The sequence below is a fragment of the Zonotrichia albicollis genome, chromosome Z (genome assembly GCF_047830755.1).
Source record: "Zonotrichia albicollis isolate bZonAlb1 chromosome Z, bZonAlb1.hap1, whole genome shotgun sequence".
Classification (NCBI taxonomy): Eukaryota; Metazoa; Chordata; class Aves; order Passeriformes; family Passerellidae; genus Zonotrichia; species Zonotrichia albicollis.
Genome location: NC_133860.1, coordinates 34,714,995 through 34,735,105, shown reverse-complemented (window position 1 = coordinate 34,735,105; position 20,111 = coordinate 34,714,995). Strand labels below are relative to the sequence as shown.

At 40.9% G+C, this 20,111-nt stretch overlaps 1 protein-coding gene across 1 annotated transcript; it reads left to right on the top strand.

Moving 5' to 3' along the window:
• Positions 1–3,623: 3,623 nt before the first annotated feature.
• PLK2 (polo like kinase 2) lies at positions 3,624–9,498 on the top strand. The gene is made up of 14 exons (XM_005489766.3): positions 3,624–3,937; positions 4,356–4,463; positions 4,624–4,740; positions 4,931–5,060; positions 5,340–5,427; positions 5,692–5,787; positions 6,012–6,210; positions 6,298–6,445; positions 6,865–6,962; positions 7,595–7,718; positions 7,955–8,195; positions 8,291–8,420; positions 8,501–8,611; positions 8,732–9,498. The coding sequence occupies exons 1-14, from the start codon at positions 3,725–3,727 to the stop codon at positions 8,921–8,923; spliced, it is 1,995 nt and encodes a 664-aa protein (XP_005489823.1). The 5' UTR covers positions 3,624–3,724; the 3' UTR covers positions 8,924–9,498.
• The last annotated feature ends 10,613 nt before the right edge of the window (positions 9,499–20,111 follow it).

Below are 20,111 nucleotides of genomic sequence, written 5' to 3'. Positions count from 1 at the left end.
AGGCAGACAAGTTCCCCAGACTGAGGCTTTTCTTTTTCTTGGAGCTGTTCAGCCCTGCTCTGAACTGAAAACCCAGAAAAACACCGGGAGCTCACACCTGTGGCTACTGGGAACCAGGAGGTGGCATTGTCCAGCATAGGAGGGACTGATAAGAGACTGAGCAAGCCAAGGTACATGCCCCAACAAGGACTTTCTGAATTTGCCATCTCTTCAGAACAACAAAAAGTTCCATTGTTTAATATTATTAATTTTTTCATGTTTGTAAGTACTTTGCTAGTTAAATAATTTTTTTTCCATTTTTCTCCACAGAAATATTTTCTGAACCAGCAGAAGGGAGGGGCCACTTGAGTTTGCTTTCTAAAAAATACCCATTCAGAAGTTTCCTCCCAAATTTGCCCTAAAACAAGACAGTAATAAACTAAGAAGAGCAGTGAGATTTAGTCAATCAATAAAGATTAAAGTGAAGTAAGACTAATAATAGACTCAAGTCACAAAGGATGATGAAGAACTTTCTGTAAAAGCCCCAATTTTAATAACACATTTTCTATAAGGTGATGTTCTAGAAGTAAGCTGTTATATATGTTGATACATAACCCAGTGAACACGCTATTCATTGAACTAATTTGTTTGTCCCATCTTTAAGTAGTATACACTTCTTTTAGGACAGACTGCCATAGCCTCTCTTCAACAGCTGAGGGCACTCCATGACCAGTTAAATGAAAAACCCGGTTCGAACAAAAGCTAACCTGAGGCAGGAGAGCTATCTGCTAACCTGATTGCAGAAATCAAATTATGAGGCCAGCCAGGTGAAAGGTCAGGTCTGCCCGCCAAATAAGTGTGGACTGTCACCAGAGTCCAGCATGCATTGTGCAGGAGCATACTGAATTGGCTTAGATTGGCAATACTGGGTAGGGAAATAGTATGAGTGGAACCAAATATTCAGAAAATTCAGTTAAGAGTCAAACTGGAAGCCAGGTATATGGTGCTGGTCCGGATTTCATAGAAAGCCTTGGTTTCCCTGGCAAAATCATGCTCATGAATACATATATGAAGCTCCGTAATATTAATGAAGTTGGAAATCCAGGATTTAATATTCTTCTTTCTGGAAATTTAAGTCTCAGGACTTAAATTTTATAATGTTAGTCTCTGGACCCTCACTTTTATAATGTTAGGGTAAGAATAAGCGGTTCCTAATAAGACCTTCTTCCCACAAGCCAGCGGTCAGACTGACAGCTTCTGACTGTCAAATTCCTATTCCTCATCTGAACCAGGGATTTATGCCCACACAGTCTTCACAGACCCTTGGCTTTTATGAACAGCTCTATACTTGTGTCAAAATGGAGCTGTAGGAATATGTGATTGCTTTTTTTTCTAGAGAGAGAGACAGAAGGAATGCCTGAGGCCTGAGTTTGGGCTAGGTTTGCCCTGTTTCTTGACAGGAAACTGTAACACTGTATACTGATTTGGCTACAGAGCTGCTAAGATAGCTGCTGCTATCTTAGCCAGTTTCAAATAAGTTTCTTGTGCATGCTGCAGGTACATTTGACCATTTAGCTAATGTAATTTGGAAGAAAAAAAAATGGGAGATTACAGAGCACAGGCTAGAATGGCTTTCCTTTGCAAAATATAAAAATATATAAAAAAACCCACCAAACCATTAACTATAATGTTATTTTATCCAAGAGATCACCTTCAGAAGAAAGCAAGTTTGCTTTGTAAAAGCTCACAGTAAACAGTACGGTGAACTTGGCACCTTGAGATGAGTGTTAGGTAAATGGTCCCTATGAGAATGTGATAAAATCAGTCCCAGGGTAACTTCTGCATGGGACAGCCCAGCAGCCTCATGGCCTTTTGTAACTCAGGGAACACAGCTTAAATACTTTGTTTCAGCAAAGTAGGTGGGAACAATAGTGTCAATCCTGCTTATCGGAACACTTTGTGTACTTTAACCACGTGCTTGTGTCCTCTTAAAGCCAAGCTTAACAATCTTCCCTAAACCTTTACCAGACAAAGCTTGTTTTTCTTACGCTTTTTACCATGTGCAGTACCACTTCATTCCAGAAGATGGAAAACTTGTTCCTCTATTCTGCCTATTTCCCCTTTTCCCCAAAAGCCTTTCAGCGCAGCAGACCAAAGCAATGTATTGACACGTAACAAAGGGAAATCACGTTTATTTGTAATTTATTTTACAAAACCGGGTACTAAATTGGAGAAAGGTAAGGTTACATGAGGGAAAAAATATTTGTCAAGGAAGTCAGTGCCTGTAAGACAAAGGGCTAAGGGGGCACAGGACTGAACAGTATCTGCTTATCCCAATTTTTCCTTCTTTTTCTTTTTACTTCTACCCCTATAGTTAATGACTAGTAATATTAATGTGATTTGACTAGGTTTTGCAGAGTGAGTTAGAAAGGCAACTGAATTGCAGCAACAAATGCCCATTAAAAAACTGCAGATGAAGAGTGTACACAATCCAGTACATTTAACACTTCAGCACTGTTACCTTCCTAAAGCAGCACCTATGGGGAGAAACTAATAAACAAATATTGTTGTTCTACACTCTTGCTGGTTTTGGCTGGGGGGACTTTGTGTGTTCTGTTAAGGCATGCATTCTGTTGTTGACACTCTAAAATTAGGCCATTCTGTTATTTTAAGATCTGAAATGAGAGATTTTAAGGGACTGACACTGAAATAACTTACAGGCATTGAGAGTCATTCCTACCAAATAAACTAGTCTTTGATTTTTACCAGCAACAAAAACAAGTAGAAGTATTTTGTCTGCCAACAAGAAAATTCTACTTCAGAAATAGGCAAGACACTAAGAAAATGATAAATTTTGGCATTTTTGCATCTTCAGAAAGGTGAACAATACTTCATATTTCAGTATTGTTCTCCCAGACCAGACTTCACTTTCTAGCAATTGCCTGTACAGGGGCCCTATACTACAATTGCCTTCAGGTGCCTTCCAACTTGATTTATTTGCTGCTTATGAAGAGATTTGAGAGCTGACTGTTGTTAAGACAGCTGTGGGGCATGTTCCTAGGCATGAGCTCTCCTTACCAAGGGAGGGACACGGTAGCCCCTAGGCATTGGGGCATTCATGCCAGTGATTTGTACCATCTGAGCAAGCCCATGCGCCTCAGCTCCATGCCGGCCCTGCCTGTCTCTCTGCTGCGCTGGAGCTGCTCTGGCGCAGGCGGGACAAACTCCTTGTCTTCCCGACGCGCAGCAACAGGCACGCGTTACAGGGCGACTCCTGCAGCTCGGACCGTCCGTCTCCAACCCCCACTGCCTCGCACACAGCAATCCTCGAGAGAGGAAAACACCTCTCACGCTGAAGCTCTCTTTGAGGAGCTCCCACACGAGCGGCCAGGGCAGCTTCCCTCGCTGTCAGGCCTGTTCGCCCCGCCGCTCCGCTCTGCTCCCTCCACACGGCTGAGCAAGGGAGGGCAGAACACGACAGCCCGGCAAGAGGGCAGAACAGGTCAGCCCGGTGCGGTTTAGCTCTCCTCAGGGCCTGCCGGGGCGGGGCGAGCTGGGCCGGGCCGGGCGGGCGGAGCGGAGTTGGGGCGGGACCGCCCCTCAGCGTTGGGGCGGAGCCGCCATCCTCTTCATAAAGGGCGACCCGCGGAGCGGCTCAGCGTCGTGAGCAGAGCGGGTGGGAAGGGTAGGGCAGGTGGAGCGGGACCGAGGAGGGCAGGCAGGACGGAGCCGGCGGGGTGCGGTGATGGAGCTCCTACGGACTATCGCCCACCCACCGGGCGGCGGCGGTGCCAAGGGCTGCGAGGCGGCAGCGGGCAGAGCGGCCGGCGGCGAGTCGCGCAGGAAGAAGGCGGAGGAGCCGCCGCACCAGCACGGCCACCCCGCAGCCGAGGTGTCCCGGATTATTACCGACCCCACGACGGGGAAGCGTTACTGCCGCGGCAAGGTGCTCGGAAAGGTAATGGCCGCGCCGAGCCCCGTGCCCTCCCGAGGCGGCGGCCAGTGTGCCCCGCTCGCCGCCCTTCTCGGCCGGGCGCTGCCCCCGCGGGGCTGCCTTCCCCCGGAGAGCGGAGTGTGCTGCCGCCCGCGATCTGGCAGCGCCGCCCGGGCCACGGGCTGTGGGTCCCAGTGCCCTTGCTGCCCCGCAGCCGTGCCTTCGGCTCGGGCGAGCCCGCGGGAAAGACCTGGATGGTGCATGTGGGGAGTGGAGAGCTTGCGAGCCTTCCAACAGACGATGAACCCGGGACCTGTCCTTAGAAAATTGCCCTTTGCTAAGGAAGTTGCGCTTATTGACTAATACATGAGCTGGTGAATGACTAAGTGCAGGACTGCATTTATACCTGCTCTAATTGCCTTTTTCTCCTGTGTCTCTCTAGGGTGGATTTGCCAAGTGTTACGAGATGACAGATTTGACAACAAATAAAGTTTATGCTGCGAAAATCATTCCTCACAGCAGAGTAGCAAAACCTCATCAAAGGGAGAAGGTATGTATGCATGAATGATTTTTTTTTTTCCCCACAAACTCTTTGTGTGCTGGATTGCCTGCCCCTTTTCCTGAAATGGTTCTGATAGAGCTGTCTGCTCAGCCTCGTGGAAGTAAGGCTAACAACACCTTTTTTCTTTCCCACTGTCTTGTCTTTACAGATTGATAAAGAGATTGAGCTGCACAGAATGCTTAATCATAGACATGTTGTGCAGTTTTATCACTACTTTGAAGACAGAGAGAATATTTACATTCTTCTGGAATACTGCAGTAGAAGGGTGAGCATCAACTGGGAGAAATCTGGTATTTACTTACCTGGAATCTGCAACTAATTTAAATGTGTGATGTGTAAAACATTTTTTTTTGTGGCTCTAGTTGTTGTTTCTGTATTACTCATTTACTTCTGCTTAAGGTGAATCTTGTGCATGAATTGTCAGTGACATTTCTGCCTTTGTTTTTCCTCTGCAGTCAATGGCTCACATCTTAAAGGCGAGGAAGGTATTGACAGAACCAGAAGTACGATACTACCTCAGGCAAATTGTGTCAGGGCTGAAGTATCTTCATGAACAGGAAATATTACACAGGGATCTTAAACTAGGTAAGTTCTCCAGATTGCTAACTTCTAAACATACTCCTCCAGCCCTGTCAGTGTTGTACCACTTTATCCTTGTATGGTGATAGTTTGTTTAGTAGAATCAGCTTAGTCTGTCTTTACAGTGGAAACTCATGCTGCTTAAGGGATGACATTAAGCATTCCTAATTAAAAAAAAAAATCTTGCCTAGCTTCTGGCTCTGAACAAAGTATGACTCAGCACCTGTGGCAAATGCCTTCATACCTTGCCAGGGATGGACTAACTGGAATTTCTTTGTCTGCCAGGTAACTTCTTTATCAATGAGAACATGGAACTGAAGCTCGGTGACTTTGGCTTGGCAGCTAGGCTGGAACCACTGGAGCACAGGAGGAGGTAGGAGCATCAAAAATGTATAGTGTAGTCATAAATGAAACTAAATGCTATGGAACATGACGTCTTATTTCCATTTGAAAAGGCTAGTTACTGCCCCTCTCGTGTCACGAAGATAAAATGAAAAAACATCTATGCTATTAAAGTTCCTACAGCTCCTCTTTAGACATCTGAACTTGAGAAGAAAACCTGCCCTTTGAAAAGTAACTCCTTCCTCTTTCTATTAGAAATATTAACCAGCTCTGTGGTGTCTTTGATTTTTTTCAGAACAATATGTGGCACACCAAATTACCTCTCTCCAGAAGTCCTCAACAAACAAGGGCATGGCTGTGAATCTGATATATGGGCCTTAGGCTGTGTAATGTAAGTACTTTCCTGCCTTTGAAATGTATTATATCTGTCACTGGCTTAGACTTTTGAGAGTTCAAAGGGGATGCAGTGCTGCATCCATTTACAGCCTTTTATACATGTGTAGCTCAATGCAGAAATTCTTCATGTTGGGAGATAGACAAAGCCTTTTTTTGTAGCTGTAGACACAAGTATGATGGGTGTGTAAAATAAAACTGTTTTCCTTTGCCTTCAAACAGGTATACCATGCTGTTGGGAAGACCCCCATTTGAGACTACAAATCTTAAAGAAACATACAGATGTATAAGGGAAGCAAGATACAGCCTGCCTTCATCTCTCTTGGCACCTGCAAAACACTTAATAGCTAGTATGTTGTCAAAAAACCCTGAAGATCGGCCCAGTTTAGATGAAATAATTCGACATGAATTCTTCTTACAGGTTTGTACTGTCTGCTATTAGTGGTAAAAAACAAAATCCGCATAAAAATGCACTCTGTGGTCTAAAAATTGTGTTGTATTTCCACAGGGCTTTACACCTGATAGACTTTCTGCAAGCTGTTGTCACACCGTCCCTGATTTCCATTTGTCAAGTCCTGCGAAAAATTTCTTCAAAAAAGCAGCTGCTGCTCTCTTTGGGGGCAAAAAGGATAAGGCCAGATACTTGGACACACATAGTAAGTTTGAAGTCTAGATATAGTCCACTTATTTCTATTCCATCAGTTTCATATTAGCATACATTTGTGAGATAGCAACAGAACACGTATTCGTGTCTTAGAGCTTTCTTGGCTTGGTTTTGACTTTTTTCTTGATAAGTATAGATGTTAGCCTACCCACCTATGCCAGTTTACATACATAAATGCTTCTCACAGCACCCACATCTATATTGGTCATCTGTTAGTTTGTATAGTTTATTGAAATTTAGTCTCTTAGAGTGACTTGTGTATAATGGCATCATTTCTCTGGGAGACTATGGAAGGCTTAGAAGAAGCTGCTAGAGAGACACAATGTGTTTTCTGGAGCTAACTTGTGATGCTTTCTGTAATTCAATAGCGCTTCCAGATTGAGAGTTAATTTTTTCTTTCCTGTGTTGCAGACAGGCTAGCTAAAGAAGATGAAGAAATCTACAAGCTCAGACATGATTTGAAGAAGACATCGATAACCCAGCAGGCCCCCAAACACAAGACAGATGAGGTATATGCAAGTGCAGTTCAAATCTAGTAACAGTTGGGTGGAGTAGCTACAATTAAATTATATTTGACTTGGATATCAGAACTGGGGCTGTACACAGCATAATCAAGCTTAAATGATTAGCAGAGCTGCTTTAAGAGGGCTTAAACAAGCATTACAAAGGTATGGTAGCCTTTGTAGGGAGACTATAAATTTTGGCTTTTGAGTAATTATAGTATCTGCCTAGACTCCATTGTTGCCTGTGCGTTAACTTGTCTGCCAGGTGCTGTTTCTCAATATCCCAAATACAAGGCTTCAGTTCATGATTAACAGGGCTTCTTAAAAGAATAAATTGCTGAAATCTGTCTTTTACTATTTGGTGTTCAGACCTGCACACAGCTGCTCCCTTGCTAGGGCAGGAGAGCAGAAAACTGATTAATAGCCTGTGAGATGCAAATTGAAGATCTAAAGAATGCAAAGGCCTGGAGTGCTGCTCCAAGCTAAGTCTAGCAGCAGCTCCTTTGTAATCTTTGTACATGAATACCAGTTTCCCTAGAATTTGTCATTTGTTGAGAAACAGGAGAGCCATGCAAAACTTGTGTATAAGCCTTGTCTTGTGTTTTGTTTGATGTTTACATGTCTGACATCTCTTCTAGGAGATTCAGCCTCTTATCACAACAGTGGTGAAACCGGGAGCCTTGCCAGAAACTAAGCAGATTGGAGACTCCATTCGGATGATAGTCAGAGGAACTTTGGGAAGCTGCAGCAGTAGCAGTGAATGTAAGCGCAGCAAAATCTGATGTCTGAGTCTGAATCCCACTTTGTTTTCCTCATATCTTAAAAGCTTGAAGCAAACATTGCTTTTATAGTCTTATTTTTGATGTTGCAAAAGCCAATTATTTTGGAATTTTAGAAAGTCATTAAGGCTAGATTTCTTAAAATCTATGTAACTCAAAAGTTGGAATGAAAATCTTCTCTCTATGTGCTCTTGTCAGTCTAATAATCCTTTCTTTCAGGTTTGGAAGACAGTACTATGGGAAGCGTTGCTGATACAGTTGCAAGAGTACTGAGGGGATGTCTGGAGAATATGCCAGAAGCAGATAGCAACCCCAAAGAACAGCTGACAGCATCCTTCCAGTGGGTTACAAAATGGGTGGACTACTCCAACAAGTATGGCTTTGGGTACCAGCTGTCAGATCACACTGTTGGTGTCCTCTTCAACAATGGGGCACATATGAGCCTTCTGCCAGACAAAAAGTAAGAATCATTACAAAGCAAACAACTCACTGAAGTTTAGACATTAAATATTTGTTTCTCATCACTAACCACCTTATTTTGTTTTCCTCTTTCAGGACAGTGCACTACTATGCTGAGCTAGGCCAATGCTCTGTCTTCCCAGCCACAGAGGCCCCTGAGCAGTTCATTAGCCAAGTAACTGTACTGAAGTATTTCTCTCACTATATGGAGGAGAACCTTATGGATGTAAGTTTAGCATCTTCAGGGTCCTGTGCTGTAAAAAAACATTAAACCGAGTGCTTAACATAGTCTGTTCCCTTTCTTAGGGAGGAGACTTGCCCAGCCTAACAGATGTACGCAGGCCCAGGCTTTACCTCTTACAGTGGCTCAAATCTGATAAAGCATTAATGATGCTCTTCAATGATGGCACGTTTCAAGTAAGTGTGGTACCATCATCCAAAGAAAAGGTCTCAAAATACTTTATTGCATTAGAACTAGTTCATCTCAGAAATTGAGAGGAGAAAGGAGACAAACAGTAACTTACTTCTCTTTTACAGGTGAACTTCTACCATGACCACACAAAAGTCATAATTTGCAATCAGAGTGAGGAATATCTCCTGACCTACATAAATGAAGACAGGATATCCACAACGTTTCATCTGACAACTCTTCTGGTTTCAGGATGTTCATTGGAACTAAAACACAGAATGGAATATGCTCTGAACATGCTGCTGCAGCGATGTAACTGAAGGAATTGACTGTGTTAAACCAAATGGATTCTCTTGTTCACTGTGAATCTACAGTGGAGATGGTGGAGCAACTAGTATGTTGATGATGGATGTGTGGTGGTACGAAAACTGGACTGTCCAAGTGTGCTGGGCACACATCTATTAGAAGCCTAAACCTACTTGTTGGAGTAAAATGTTGTGACAAGGAGTTCTTCGGATAATAGTTTTCCTTGCTTCATGTGTGTTAAAGATATAATTTGACTTGAACTCGGAGCAGAGTGTGTCTGTTTGCTCAGTAAGAGAGCATCTCTGGTGGAGTTAAACTGTGAATACACATCTGGAAAGGGAGGGAAGGGAGAGCTCCGTTGTTGGGGATAATTGTAACAAGCAGCTTCTGGTTGCTTAACTGTGAACTATGGCCATACTGTTTTTTCCTTATTTTTCAAAAATACCCACACTTGTGGCTGGCAAAGTGCATTCCTTGTTAATTTTTTTTTTATTTATTACAGCCTAAAGTGAAGTATTTATTACTTTTTTTTTTTTGGACGTTGGCATTTTGAATATAAATCTGTTGGCAATAAAGAATGGAAATCTGACGCATCATTCTCTTCTCTTTCTGCTATATAACTGAGCATGCTTTACTTTGCATTACAAGAAATCTCTCAGATTTGCTTTCCATATTCTATTTTTAAAAGTCTGCTACAGGTCTGGATATGAAGGGTAGGCAGGTTTATCTGTTTCTATGCCCACTTGCAGTCACAAACACCAACATGGCTATTGTTAATTATAGCTGCAATCCTAAAATAGCTGCTGATGGAGCTTACAGACTAATGATGTAGGCCTTGACACTTATTGTCCTAAGAGCTTAAAACTATGGATCTCTTCAAGATACTACATCTCAAAATTGATGTTTAACTGAAAAGAATGCTTTCCTTCTGGGTGGTATGTTGGAGACTGAAGGATAAGGAGATGTGTGAATTCTCTGCTTGCTGGAAAAGCATTGCTCTTATCAAGGGGCTGAGAATCCTGATACCTCAACAGCAGAATGAATTGACCATACCTGTCATTTCACCTCCACTGAGCTTTATCTTGTCTTTCCATGCTTGGTTAAATGGTTACCCCAGTAAAGTAAAATCAAAAGGATGAAAAAATTAAAGGGTGACTTAGTGAATACCATAAATTGTAATTTTGTTTTAGTAACACTTGTAGCTGTTTATAGTTATCAGTTGGGTAGAGTAAGCCCACAGCTTACACTAAGTTTTCTGAGACCAATATAGGGATGGCCTGCTGCTTTCTGCAATCCTCCTGCTCCAAACATCCACTTACATGACTAATGGCTTTCCAAAACTGAAGGCAATGCCATTTGTCAGTTAAAACCATGCAAATAGGTGCAATTAAGGAGAACTAATGAACTTCAGGCAGGGGGAAATTGTCTGACTTGTGGACTGGGTTTATTTCTCTTAGATACTGCATAGCACCTGGACCTGTATAAACATATACCTGTCTTCAAGTAACTGTTCTGATGCAACAGCAAGCAGTTAATTACTTACTTGACCTATTGTTCCTATAACTGAATGAGGCCTTTTCTGAACAACATCAATTGCCATCAGTGTATCAATCACAGCAGCTGAATGTAAGGAACAGGCAGAGTAATAAAATACAGACTAAACAAAGTAAAGAGGTCAATCTGAAATAGTGAGCAGCGTACTTCATCTTGCAACAAGCACATATAACTGTGATGGGGTTTGTTGCATTGAATGCCTGGCATTAGGTAATATTTATTTACTTCTCAAGTCTAGACAGGAAGACCCAATTGAGTTCTTCAGATGGATTCATTAATGTAACTCTAGGCAGTTCAGTGAAGTTAAATATATACTTGCTATAGTGAGCAGAATTCAGCTTCCCAGCTGTCTACTTTCTTCAAGGGATAATGGCTGATTTTATACCTGAGAGGCCATGACTTACCTAATTCTGCTGCACACATACAGCTACTGTTGTGTTCTTTTTCCTAACAAAGTGAAATCTCCCTTTTTGTTTAGGACACCAGTAAACATGCAGTTTGTGTGCACTTCAAAACCAAAATTTACTAGAGCTATAGTACTTCACATGGAAAAAACACTTTTTGTTCAACTTTTGTGTGCTAGAGAAAGTGCAAACCTTTATTCAGCTGCTATGATTTCTTTGTGTACCAAAATCATGTTTGTATGGCTATAATTCAGGCTTGTATAAGCAAACAAGCTAGCTTTTAATGTAGAATATTTTAAAATGTATGTAAAGGTTCCAGGATGCTAGTTGTTTATGGATGGTTGATACTTCACTAAAATAAGTTAAGTGAATGAGCTATTTGTATGCAGTGTTTATGCTCAGTGGTTGCTAAATCCTTATGTATCTTTCTGCTTAGTGCACCTTCTGCTCTGTATCCTTACCTCACTTTTTATTTTAACATTGCAAAACAAGAAAGATGTTTAGATCAGGTTAAGGAAAAATACACTTTTCAAGGTACCTTTGTCCTCGTCTCTGAGCCCAAAGAGGGAAAGCCATTTTAAAATTCTTGGTATAAGAACTTGCATCAGGAACAAAGGTTCTGAAATTCTTTCTCAGGGTGGATCCTGTCTTAAATAAGACACTGCAGTGCACTACTTGGCCTTCTCTATTTAAACACGTAACTCCTTCTTGTAATTCTGCATACAGGAAGATAAATATTAGAAAGATATTTGTTCTTCTGTATAACAAATGTCTTGCCTTCTCTTGAAAGATGTGGTCTGCATTTTATGCTGGTCCAGCATATGTTCTATTATATTGAAGGAAGAGAAAACACAGCATAAAATCTAGTTTGGGAGTATATCTACTTGAAAAGAAATGTGAGGATTAAAAAATTAGGTGAAAGCACAAAGGTTTGTCAGGTATGAAAGCTGGACACGATGAAATAACATTGACAAGGGAAAAAAAGTCTGCTGTACTCTCATTAAAAAATCTTTATGAAATTTGAAAATATTTTTTTAAGTATACATACATACTTGTATGACTGAGTGCACTAATCTGCTGATAGCAAACAAGTCAAGAAAATTATTCAAACAGGTCATGCTTCAGCATTAAAAAAATGCATTACCCACTGATGCCACTAGTAACTCAAGTATTCTAGGGCATTCTGTAATCCTTTCCTGAAATTATTCAATTTCATTAAGTTCCTATATATAATACATATGAGGAAAAAGAAAACAGTTTCAGTGTTTGCTGGTTTACAATATTGAATCAAGTATCCAATATTCTCCAGGTTACTTAGGAAACTAGAAGAATATTCTCTTACTTTAAAACTATTTCATTACTTCTGAAAATAGTCATATTAGAGAATTATCCTTCCACTGCCTATCAATGACAGGTAATTTTGTACCTGATTAAATGGGTTCTAAATGTAAATTCAAATTTTTAAAAATTATAGGTCGTTATCAACCCCCAAGCAGATGCATACCCAAGGAATCAACCAGAATGCATGGCATGGGACATTGCTCTTTTTGATTTGGTCTGGTTTATAATTTTTATGCCTTATGAACATCAATAGTGGCAGAATTGACACAATGTTAGACTAGGACATATAAATCAAGAGGTTAAACTCAATTTAAATATCCATGTAAATATATATATTTGGAAACAAATATCATGGATCCTCATGGTGTTTGGAAATTAGGATAATAGAAAGTAAAGATTTAACCTCTGGGATTTATCCATGTAAATTACTTTAGGTAATGGGAACATAATTGATTTGAAAGATTCTGTTTTACTGGCTACACTTGAAACTATTGCATTTTTCTTCTCTACTGTGAAATAATGGGTAAAAACGCAACAACACATATTCTCTTGTTCATAGCAACTAGATATGATCTGAACTCAGGTAAGGCTGACTGACATTTTTGATGCCTTTTCCTGCTTACTATTGAAAGAAAGGCCTTAATCCTCATGACGAAAATATAAAAGTACATAAAATTGACATGAGGCATTATTAGTACCAAACTGGCCTAGGTAAAGAGTTACTAAACCCTTTTTCATCAGAGGTAAAAAAGCAATAAGGTATTTTTTAGGAACCTCCTCTAAGGATTTTGAGTGAAGACCTGAATGAACTCACTCAGCACTTTGGCAGTTTGTAGGCTGGTGGTTTTTGTGGCAGACCAGAAAAGAAGACTAATCCACACACTGCCTTCCTTACATATATTGAATGATCATGAAAATGCCTGCGTATTTTCTGCTGATGGTTTCAAAAGTTACATAAAGGTGACTCAAGCATTATCCACAAGTGAGTGGATGGGTGCATGGGTGTCACTCCATACACTGAGAATCTTAGGCAGAGGGGGACTTTGTTTTGCCTCATTCCCTACCCTGAGGAATAAATACAAGCTCATTTAAATTGTTTACCTGGATTTGGGATCTTTGAGACTGATAACCTATCACACAACTAGGTCTTCCTAGACAGAGTGCTCCGAAGTGCTAAAGTAGCACAATTACCCTTTAGAACCTGGTCATCTAGGACATCATTCTTGTGGATCTTTCTTCTGAAGTTTTCAGTTCCTGGTATTTCACATCAAATGACCACAACAGCAATGGTGTTAACACCATGAGTAAAAGAAGCTTTGAAGTTACCCTTTCAGTCTTACTGCCAACTCCAGAAGACCTCATCTGCTCCTGGTCATGCTTCAAGGGTTCCACAGACACAAACATTAGAATCAAAATAATAGTAAACTGACAACTCATGAAAATTCTACACATATGACATTTTATGCTCATAAAGTAGCCTCTGATTCATAGCTTATAAGAATTTTCCCCCTTATTTATTATAAACAATAAATTTTAATGTAGTTTTATTGTTTTGGAATAGGCTTCACTGGAGGAATGAAAGTAACAAGGCTTTTGTAGTGGGATTCTGGATCCAGTGGATTAAGACTGCTGATTCTGATGGGAGAAATGGAAGACATAATGTATCATAAAGTAGACTGTGGCAGAGGAGGAAAGTCAATGAGAGAGGAAGAAAGGAAGCAAGGTTATGCCATCAAAGCAAATTTAATCTTCTATAAAAAGAAAAAAAAGCAATTTGCATATCATCCTCAAGGCCAGCTTCTCATGCCTGCCATTGCATTAAGTCATGGATAGCTGAAGTAAAAGATGCATGAGAGGTGCAATAAGTGGGCAGAACAGGAAAGGCTGGACTTGTTAGTACAGGGAAACTCAAGGCAGCTGAGACAAGTTCACGGAAATTTAAATGCCTTGTAGTATATATTAGCACAGGCTGCAACAGTTACATTTGATGTTGCTTTACAGGGAAAATTTTAAAAGCTAGTCTGATTTTCAGATGCCCTTACCTCTGTTACTAATGAGCACTTGTGGAAATGAAAGTGGATGGTCTCTACTTCCTGTCAAGGTTAGATATCTCATAAAAGGACACAGAGCACAATAGTGTCAGGCAGTGGTTATGGAAAGAGGAATGTATACAGAACGATTACAGAATTATTCTGTAGTATATGATGCTGTTTCTCTCTCTCTAAGCATTTCAACTGAACTCATCCTCACATCTGATCATCTCTACTTAATGTCAGTTCCTTCTTGTTATTGTTAATTACAAATAATTAGAAGGTTAGCTAGGGAAGGTGAGTCATAGCACAAGGAGTATGTGGGAGCACGGGTTTACAGTGGGGTTCTGGAAAAAGTGAGAGAGCTCATAACACCAGGAGGAAGGGAAGGTGCTGGAGAGCTGTGACTCAGGGGAGGGAGACCTGGGATGGAAACATGAGGGAGGGCTAGCGGGGGCAGCCAGTGGAGAGAATATTTTGGGAGGCAGAGGCCCCATTTCGAAGTATCCCTCGGAGCAAACAGGTCTTGGAGGAAGTGGTAGCAGCGAGGCAGAAGGCAGCCGGCCGGACGAGGTGCGGCGGGTCAGCAGGCAGCCGGGCCGGGGCAGGGCCGCAGCCGGGCCGGGGCAGGGCCCGGAGCTGCCCAGGAGCTGCCCGAGGATGGCTCGGGCTGCGGGAGCCGGCCTGGGCAGGTCTCAGGTGCCTTGGCAGCAGAACCTGCAGTGGGGAGCCTCCCTTTCACTCACCCTTGCCACACTGACGAGGTCCATCACTAACCTGGGGAGGGGAAAGGAATGGTCTTCGAGGTAGAAAATTATAGCAATTAGAAGCCGTAGAGGACTCTTGATCCATGATAATTGATCCATTATGAGTCATAAAAGAGGACTAAGTGGGAGCTCATATTTTTGGAGCAAGGGAGTAAGCTCCAGTGTTATCTCATGAGTTGCATTAAAGAAAGATATTTGAGGGGATTTGAGATGTCAGAGAAGATGGCCAGTGTGCTCTGCCAGTGGTAAAAGCAGGTATGGACCACAGTGAAATACTGAGTGTTGTGACTAGAGAAAAGACAATAACAGGAATCAATACACAGTAGGAAATTATTCGAGTGCAGAAATTTAAAATCACATAAAAAATAAAATCTAGCAACGTTAAATGAAGCTGAGTAGAAAAGAGAGACACTTGAACTTACATATCAGCAGCCTTTACACATCTGTTGCCAGGAGAGCCAAGAGAGCAATGCCAAAGTAGGTCAAATGGAAGATCAGCAGTGTGAAAGTGGAGGCAGTCAAAGCAGGCATCATACTCACAGGAGGGGACAGGAGTGGAGCTGGACAGGTAAAACAAAAGGCATGCTGAGAGAGTGAATTCCCCTCCAAGTAATGGAGAAGGTGCTCTGTCAGGAGGAAGCACACTTATTACACACAACACGCATCTCTGAGGAAATCAAATGTGAAGTAAGTGTTAAGAGAATTTTCACATTCTCAGTAAAACAAAGGATTAACAATGATCTGATCCAGTTAGATTAGTGGTGCCAGCACTGGGGACCAGTATTGCAAGACAATGCATTAGTCTTCTGAGTCACTGGTTTCGTTCTGGGCCTTTATTAACTGCAAATCTTTACCTCCTGATGGTTGCCTCATGTGAAATGAGTTGGTGGCTCATTCCTGTTCTTACTGAGAAGGTATCCAAGTTACAAAAATCATCACTGTTAATTACAAGCCATTTGCATTAATTGGTATCCTTGCTGGAAGTCTTCACAGGGAAGTCTAATGACTAAACAGCAGGCATGGCAGCTAAAACACCCTGTTTCCATGAAGTTGCTCCTGACTGGTCAGGGACTATGTGGGGTGTTTGGGGTGGGTCACCAGGGATATGGCCATTGTTGCCTGAGATGTGTGATATATGGGTGGCCTTTTTAGAACCAACAACTGATTTTCTGAGCCTAAACTTCCAGCTGCAATGGTGATTTGTGACTTTTGTATGCTGTACCTCTTCTGGACTACTATTTGTAATATAAAGAGTTTCCCATGTACTAGTACTTTACTATGGTTTATTTTCTGCCTTTTTGGTTGTTACTGTTTTCTTAATGACAAAGTAAACTTCTGTTTGCTAATTTGTCTACAACCAGTGAAATTAATGTCTTCTTAAAAGATTATTTCTTTGGTCTCAGGTTTGCCTTTTCATATAGTTTCAGATGTAGAAATGCAGTAGAAAGTTCCGTTCTTCAATGAGACAGACCAAAATGAAAGTGCAGGTACTGTACTGAGCTCAAATAATCATAAGCATTTTGAACAGACAAGCAGCTGGCGATAGAATCACTTTTCAGAGAGGTGTCTGGAAATTGGAAATCTTATCTGAAAAGGGTAACAACTTAAAATGAAATAGGGATCTTGGCCAAAATTAGAGCCTGTAGCATCATCTCTGTGATTTACAGTCTGGTTTCCCCTCTTAAATGTCATATCCATCTAACTCATACCTGAAGTGATGTAGATCTCAGTGGGGTATCTCTTTTGTATTTAGGTGTTTTTCTGCAGGGCTTCCCACTTCTAATTACTCCTGGATACTAACACATTGGATGTTATGTGGAATATGGCTGTCAGATAAACAGCATTAATAAGTCCATTTTACAAAAGTAAGCACACAGTGGGAATCTGTTTATCAGCTTAAGATCCCTTTCTCCAGTGTTTCTCAAACACTCAAGAGTTTTTACTGAGGAGGAATGTTCAGCATTTCTCCAGGTCAGGTCTTGGGGTCTCAAAGTAGGAACTTGGAGAGGAGGCAGCTTGCAACTAGTGATCACCTTGATTTTGGTTAAGGAAAAGAAGCAAAACATCCAAAGCCATGGAAGGATCCTATAGACAGACATGGCATTTTCTCCTTTACTCTGATTCTTTCCACAAACAATGGGTTTATGCTGTGAACTTATTGAAACCAGAGTGTTGGGAAAACAAAGAGTGATCCTGTAATTGTGTATCCAGTTTATGGTGTACAAATAACCTTTGGACAATACTCTTGGGCACATGGTGTGGCTTTTGGGGATGGTGCTGTGCAGGGCCAGGACTTCTACTCAGTCTCCCTTGTAGGTCCTTTCCAATGCAGCATATCCTCTTATTCTGTGATTTCCTATGGTTGAGTCCTGGACATTACAATTCTAGTTATGTTCAATAGTAAATGTTTGTAATTGTTGTTTTTAGCCAATTTGGACTCTTTAAAACTAGAAAATAGAGGGCAATGTAATCAGTGCATTGTCTAACACTTAAAAGGTCTTTAGATAGTTTTTAAAAATTAATTCTGTCTTCTATACCCTTAAAAAGACCATTTTCATACTTGTAATTTTAATAAGGCTTATAAAAGGCTTTCTGAATTCACTAGAGAGAATCCAATATTTTTTACAAGTGAACAGATGTAAAGCAACCATAAAACTCTAAGTCCTTTAAATCACATGCTTTCAAGAATGCTTCAAAAGTAAGATTATAGCAGGCTCACAGAACAAGTAAAATAACTTTATTTATATTTTCTTGGGGTGAGTAAATCTTAACATGAGTATAAGTTAAATTTAGAAGAAACCTTGTAATATTCCAAACAGTACCAAAAGTACTGCACAGCAAATTGCCATACAGAATTTACTTCTTTTCTGAATGAAACCATAAAGAAATGTAGAAATGTAAAGAAATTTTATAATTTTGGCTGAATTTGACTAACTGTTTTCATTTTAAGAGGGAATCTCTGTCTATGATGAATGCTTCTCAAAAATAAAGGGATAGGAAATCATTACTTAATATAAATGAAGTATACACACCTTATTAATATATGCAACCTTAATTAGTTGCTTATTATAGGTAAAGCATTCTCATCTGGGTTATCCTTAACAGTTCCACTGATATCAGAAGAAATGCAAAAAAGAGAAAGCAAAGATGTGTGTGCTGTCAGAGATATCATTAAATAAGGGCCTGAGACAGCAGGAATGCAACTAGCAGTGATGATTTCTGAAAGTAGATAAGTGTCTTTCCGAAGAAAAAGGGCGTAAGATCCGTTCTCCTGAGGGGGTTTCCAAACATTTGCCACCAGTGGCTGCTGTCCCCTGCAAAACCCTTCTGATTTCAGGAAATGTTCAGACAGGCACAAGGTGGTGAGTTAGCATCTCTTGTTGCAGTAGTGTGAACTAATTATAGACACAGAATAATTGTTGGGTAGTAGGGAGGTGAGGAATGACAGGAGGAGCAACAATAAGATTATGTGGTCACTTGCCAAGGGATGGTGCTTGGTATAATGCAGTTAAGATGGCTTGTTTGTTTGTTGTTTTATTCTAATTAGTGTGTATGTCCTATTTGCTAGGATTATTAGTGTATTGTGAAAGAAGTATTTCTTGGGAATGGACTTAAGAGAATTCAGGTCAGTGAACTTGCAGAATGACTCGGGACAGGCATTCTGTGCAGAGGGCATGATATGGAAAGAAACAGAGATTGTTGTTGGGCCAAGATACAGGGGCTGATGGCATTATCAAAGAAAGGAACATAGGGTAACACACACACACACCTGGGTAACAAGGCACAGCAAAGTGGTGATATGTCCTGCTCTGACACCAATAAAATCAATGAACCCTTAACCTAAATAAAAAGCATGATCAAGTCCAGAGACATCACACATAAGAAAATATCTTCATGGGCAGAAGCGGGTGGGCCTGAGCTCACATTCCTTTTGCTCCAAGTCTGCCAAAGCAGACGTATGTGGCTCTTGTAGCTGTCATCCCGAGAACACCGTGACAAAGACCACTTTGTTGTGGTATACCTATATGGCTTCTGGATGGATCTGGCTTGTACGTGGGCTGCTTGGAATGGGCAGTGATGATCACACCTAGACTGCCTATCTATGTAAAATTACTGGCTCTGCCGCTAACTCTGAAATCTTCCTCTCCAGATCTACAGTGTTTTCATGCAGTGTTTAAATTTGCAACAAATGGAAAGCTCTAAATGTGTTCTCTGAAGTGTGAATTTTCATTCATGCATACCACCTGGGAGCACACTTCAAAGAATGTGCTTTCCCACTCCCATGCCAATAGCATAGCTTGAATATGCTGTGGGTAAGTTCTGGAGCAAAAACTCAAAGGCTGGCTTTTGAAAATCTGAGAGAGCTACCATAAAACTTGCCATCTCCTGTGAGGTGCTTGACACTTGCCTTTTTTGAGCTATGGAGAGTGATGATAGCTGCTTGTACTTGAGCTGTTTCATGAATGCTCCTAGTTTTTATTAATCCTCCTAATTTTGGGCTCTCCTTCCTTTTGTTTTTCCCCGGAATGAAATAGTAATGTGGAGAATTTCTCAACTCATGAAGACAATAGTTGTCTAAATTCCCAGTGTGAAGTTTTGTCTGATAATACAAATTCTCACTCAGGAGCAAATTCCTGATAAATCTTCTTTCCTTTCTGTGCTGGTTCCTGTGGTAGGTCTTCTGACTCTCTTTTCAAAGCTTCCTGGGATATTTTGGTCTTTCTGATACCAAAACACAAGTTACATGGAAGTTAGCCTATTTGAACTAGGCTCCACTTCCTTTTTATTTTCTGCTGAACCAATGTTATATTATTCACACAATTTGAAAAATCTGGTTTAAAATTAGAAAATAATTGTCTTTTTATGTCAGAGCTGCACACCATTTGCAGGTGTTCAAGTGCGAGGCCACTAAGAACAAACATACATTACTGTAATCTGACTCTGATTTATTGTACCAAAAATATAGTTAACTCCCTGTCTGTCAGTATGAATTAGGTAAATGCCAATACTAAACATTGAGGGGAAATAGGCAGTTACTTGACATATGAGAAATCCCTCTGTGGTTTTGGGAGGTTTTTTCTATGAGGGCTTTTTTGTGTTTTTCTT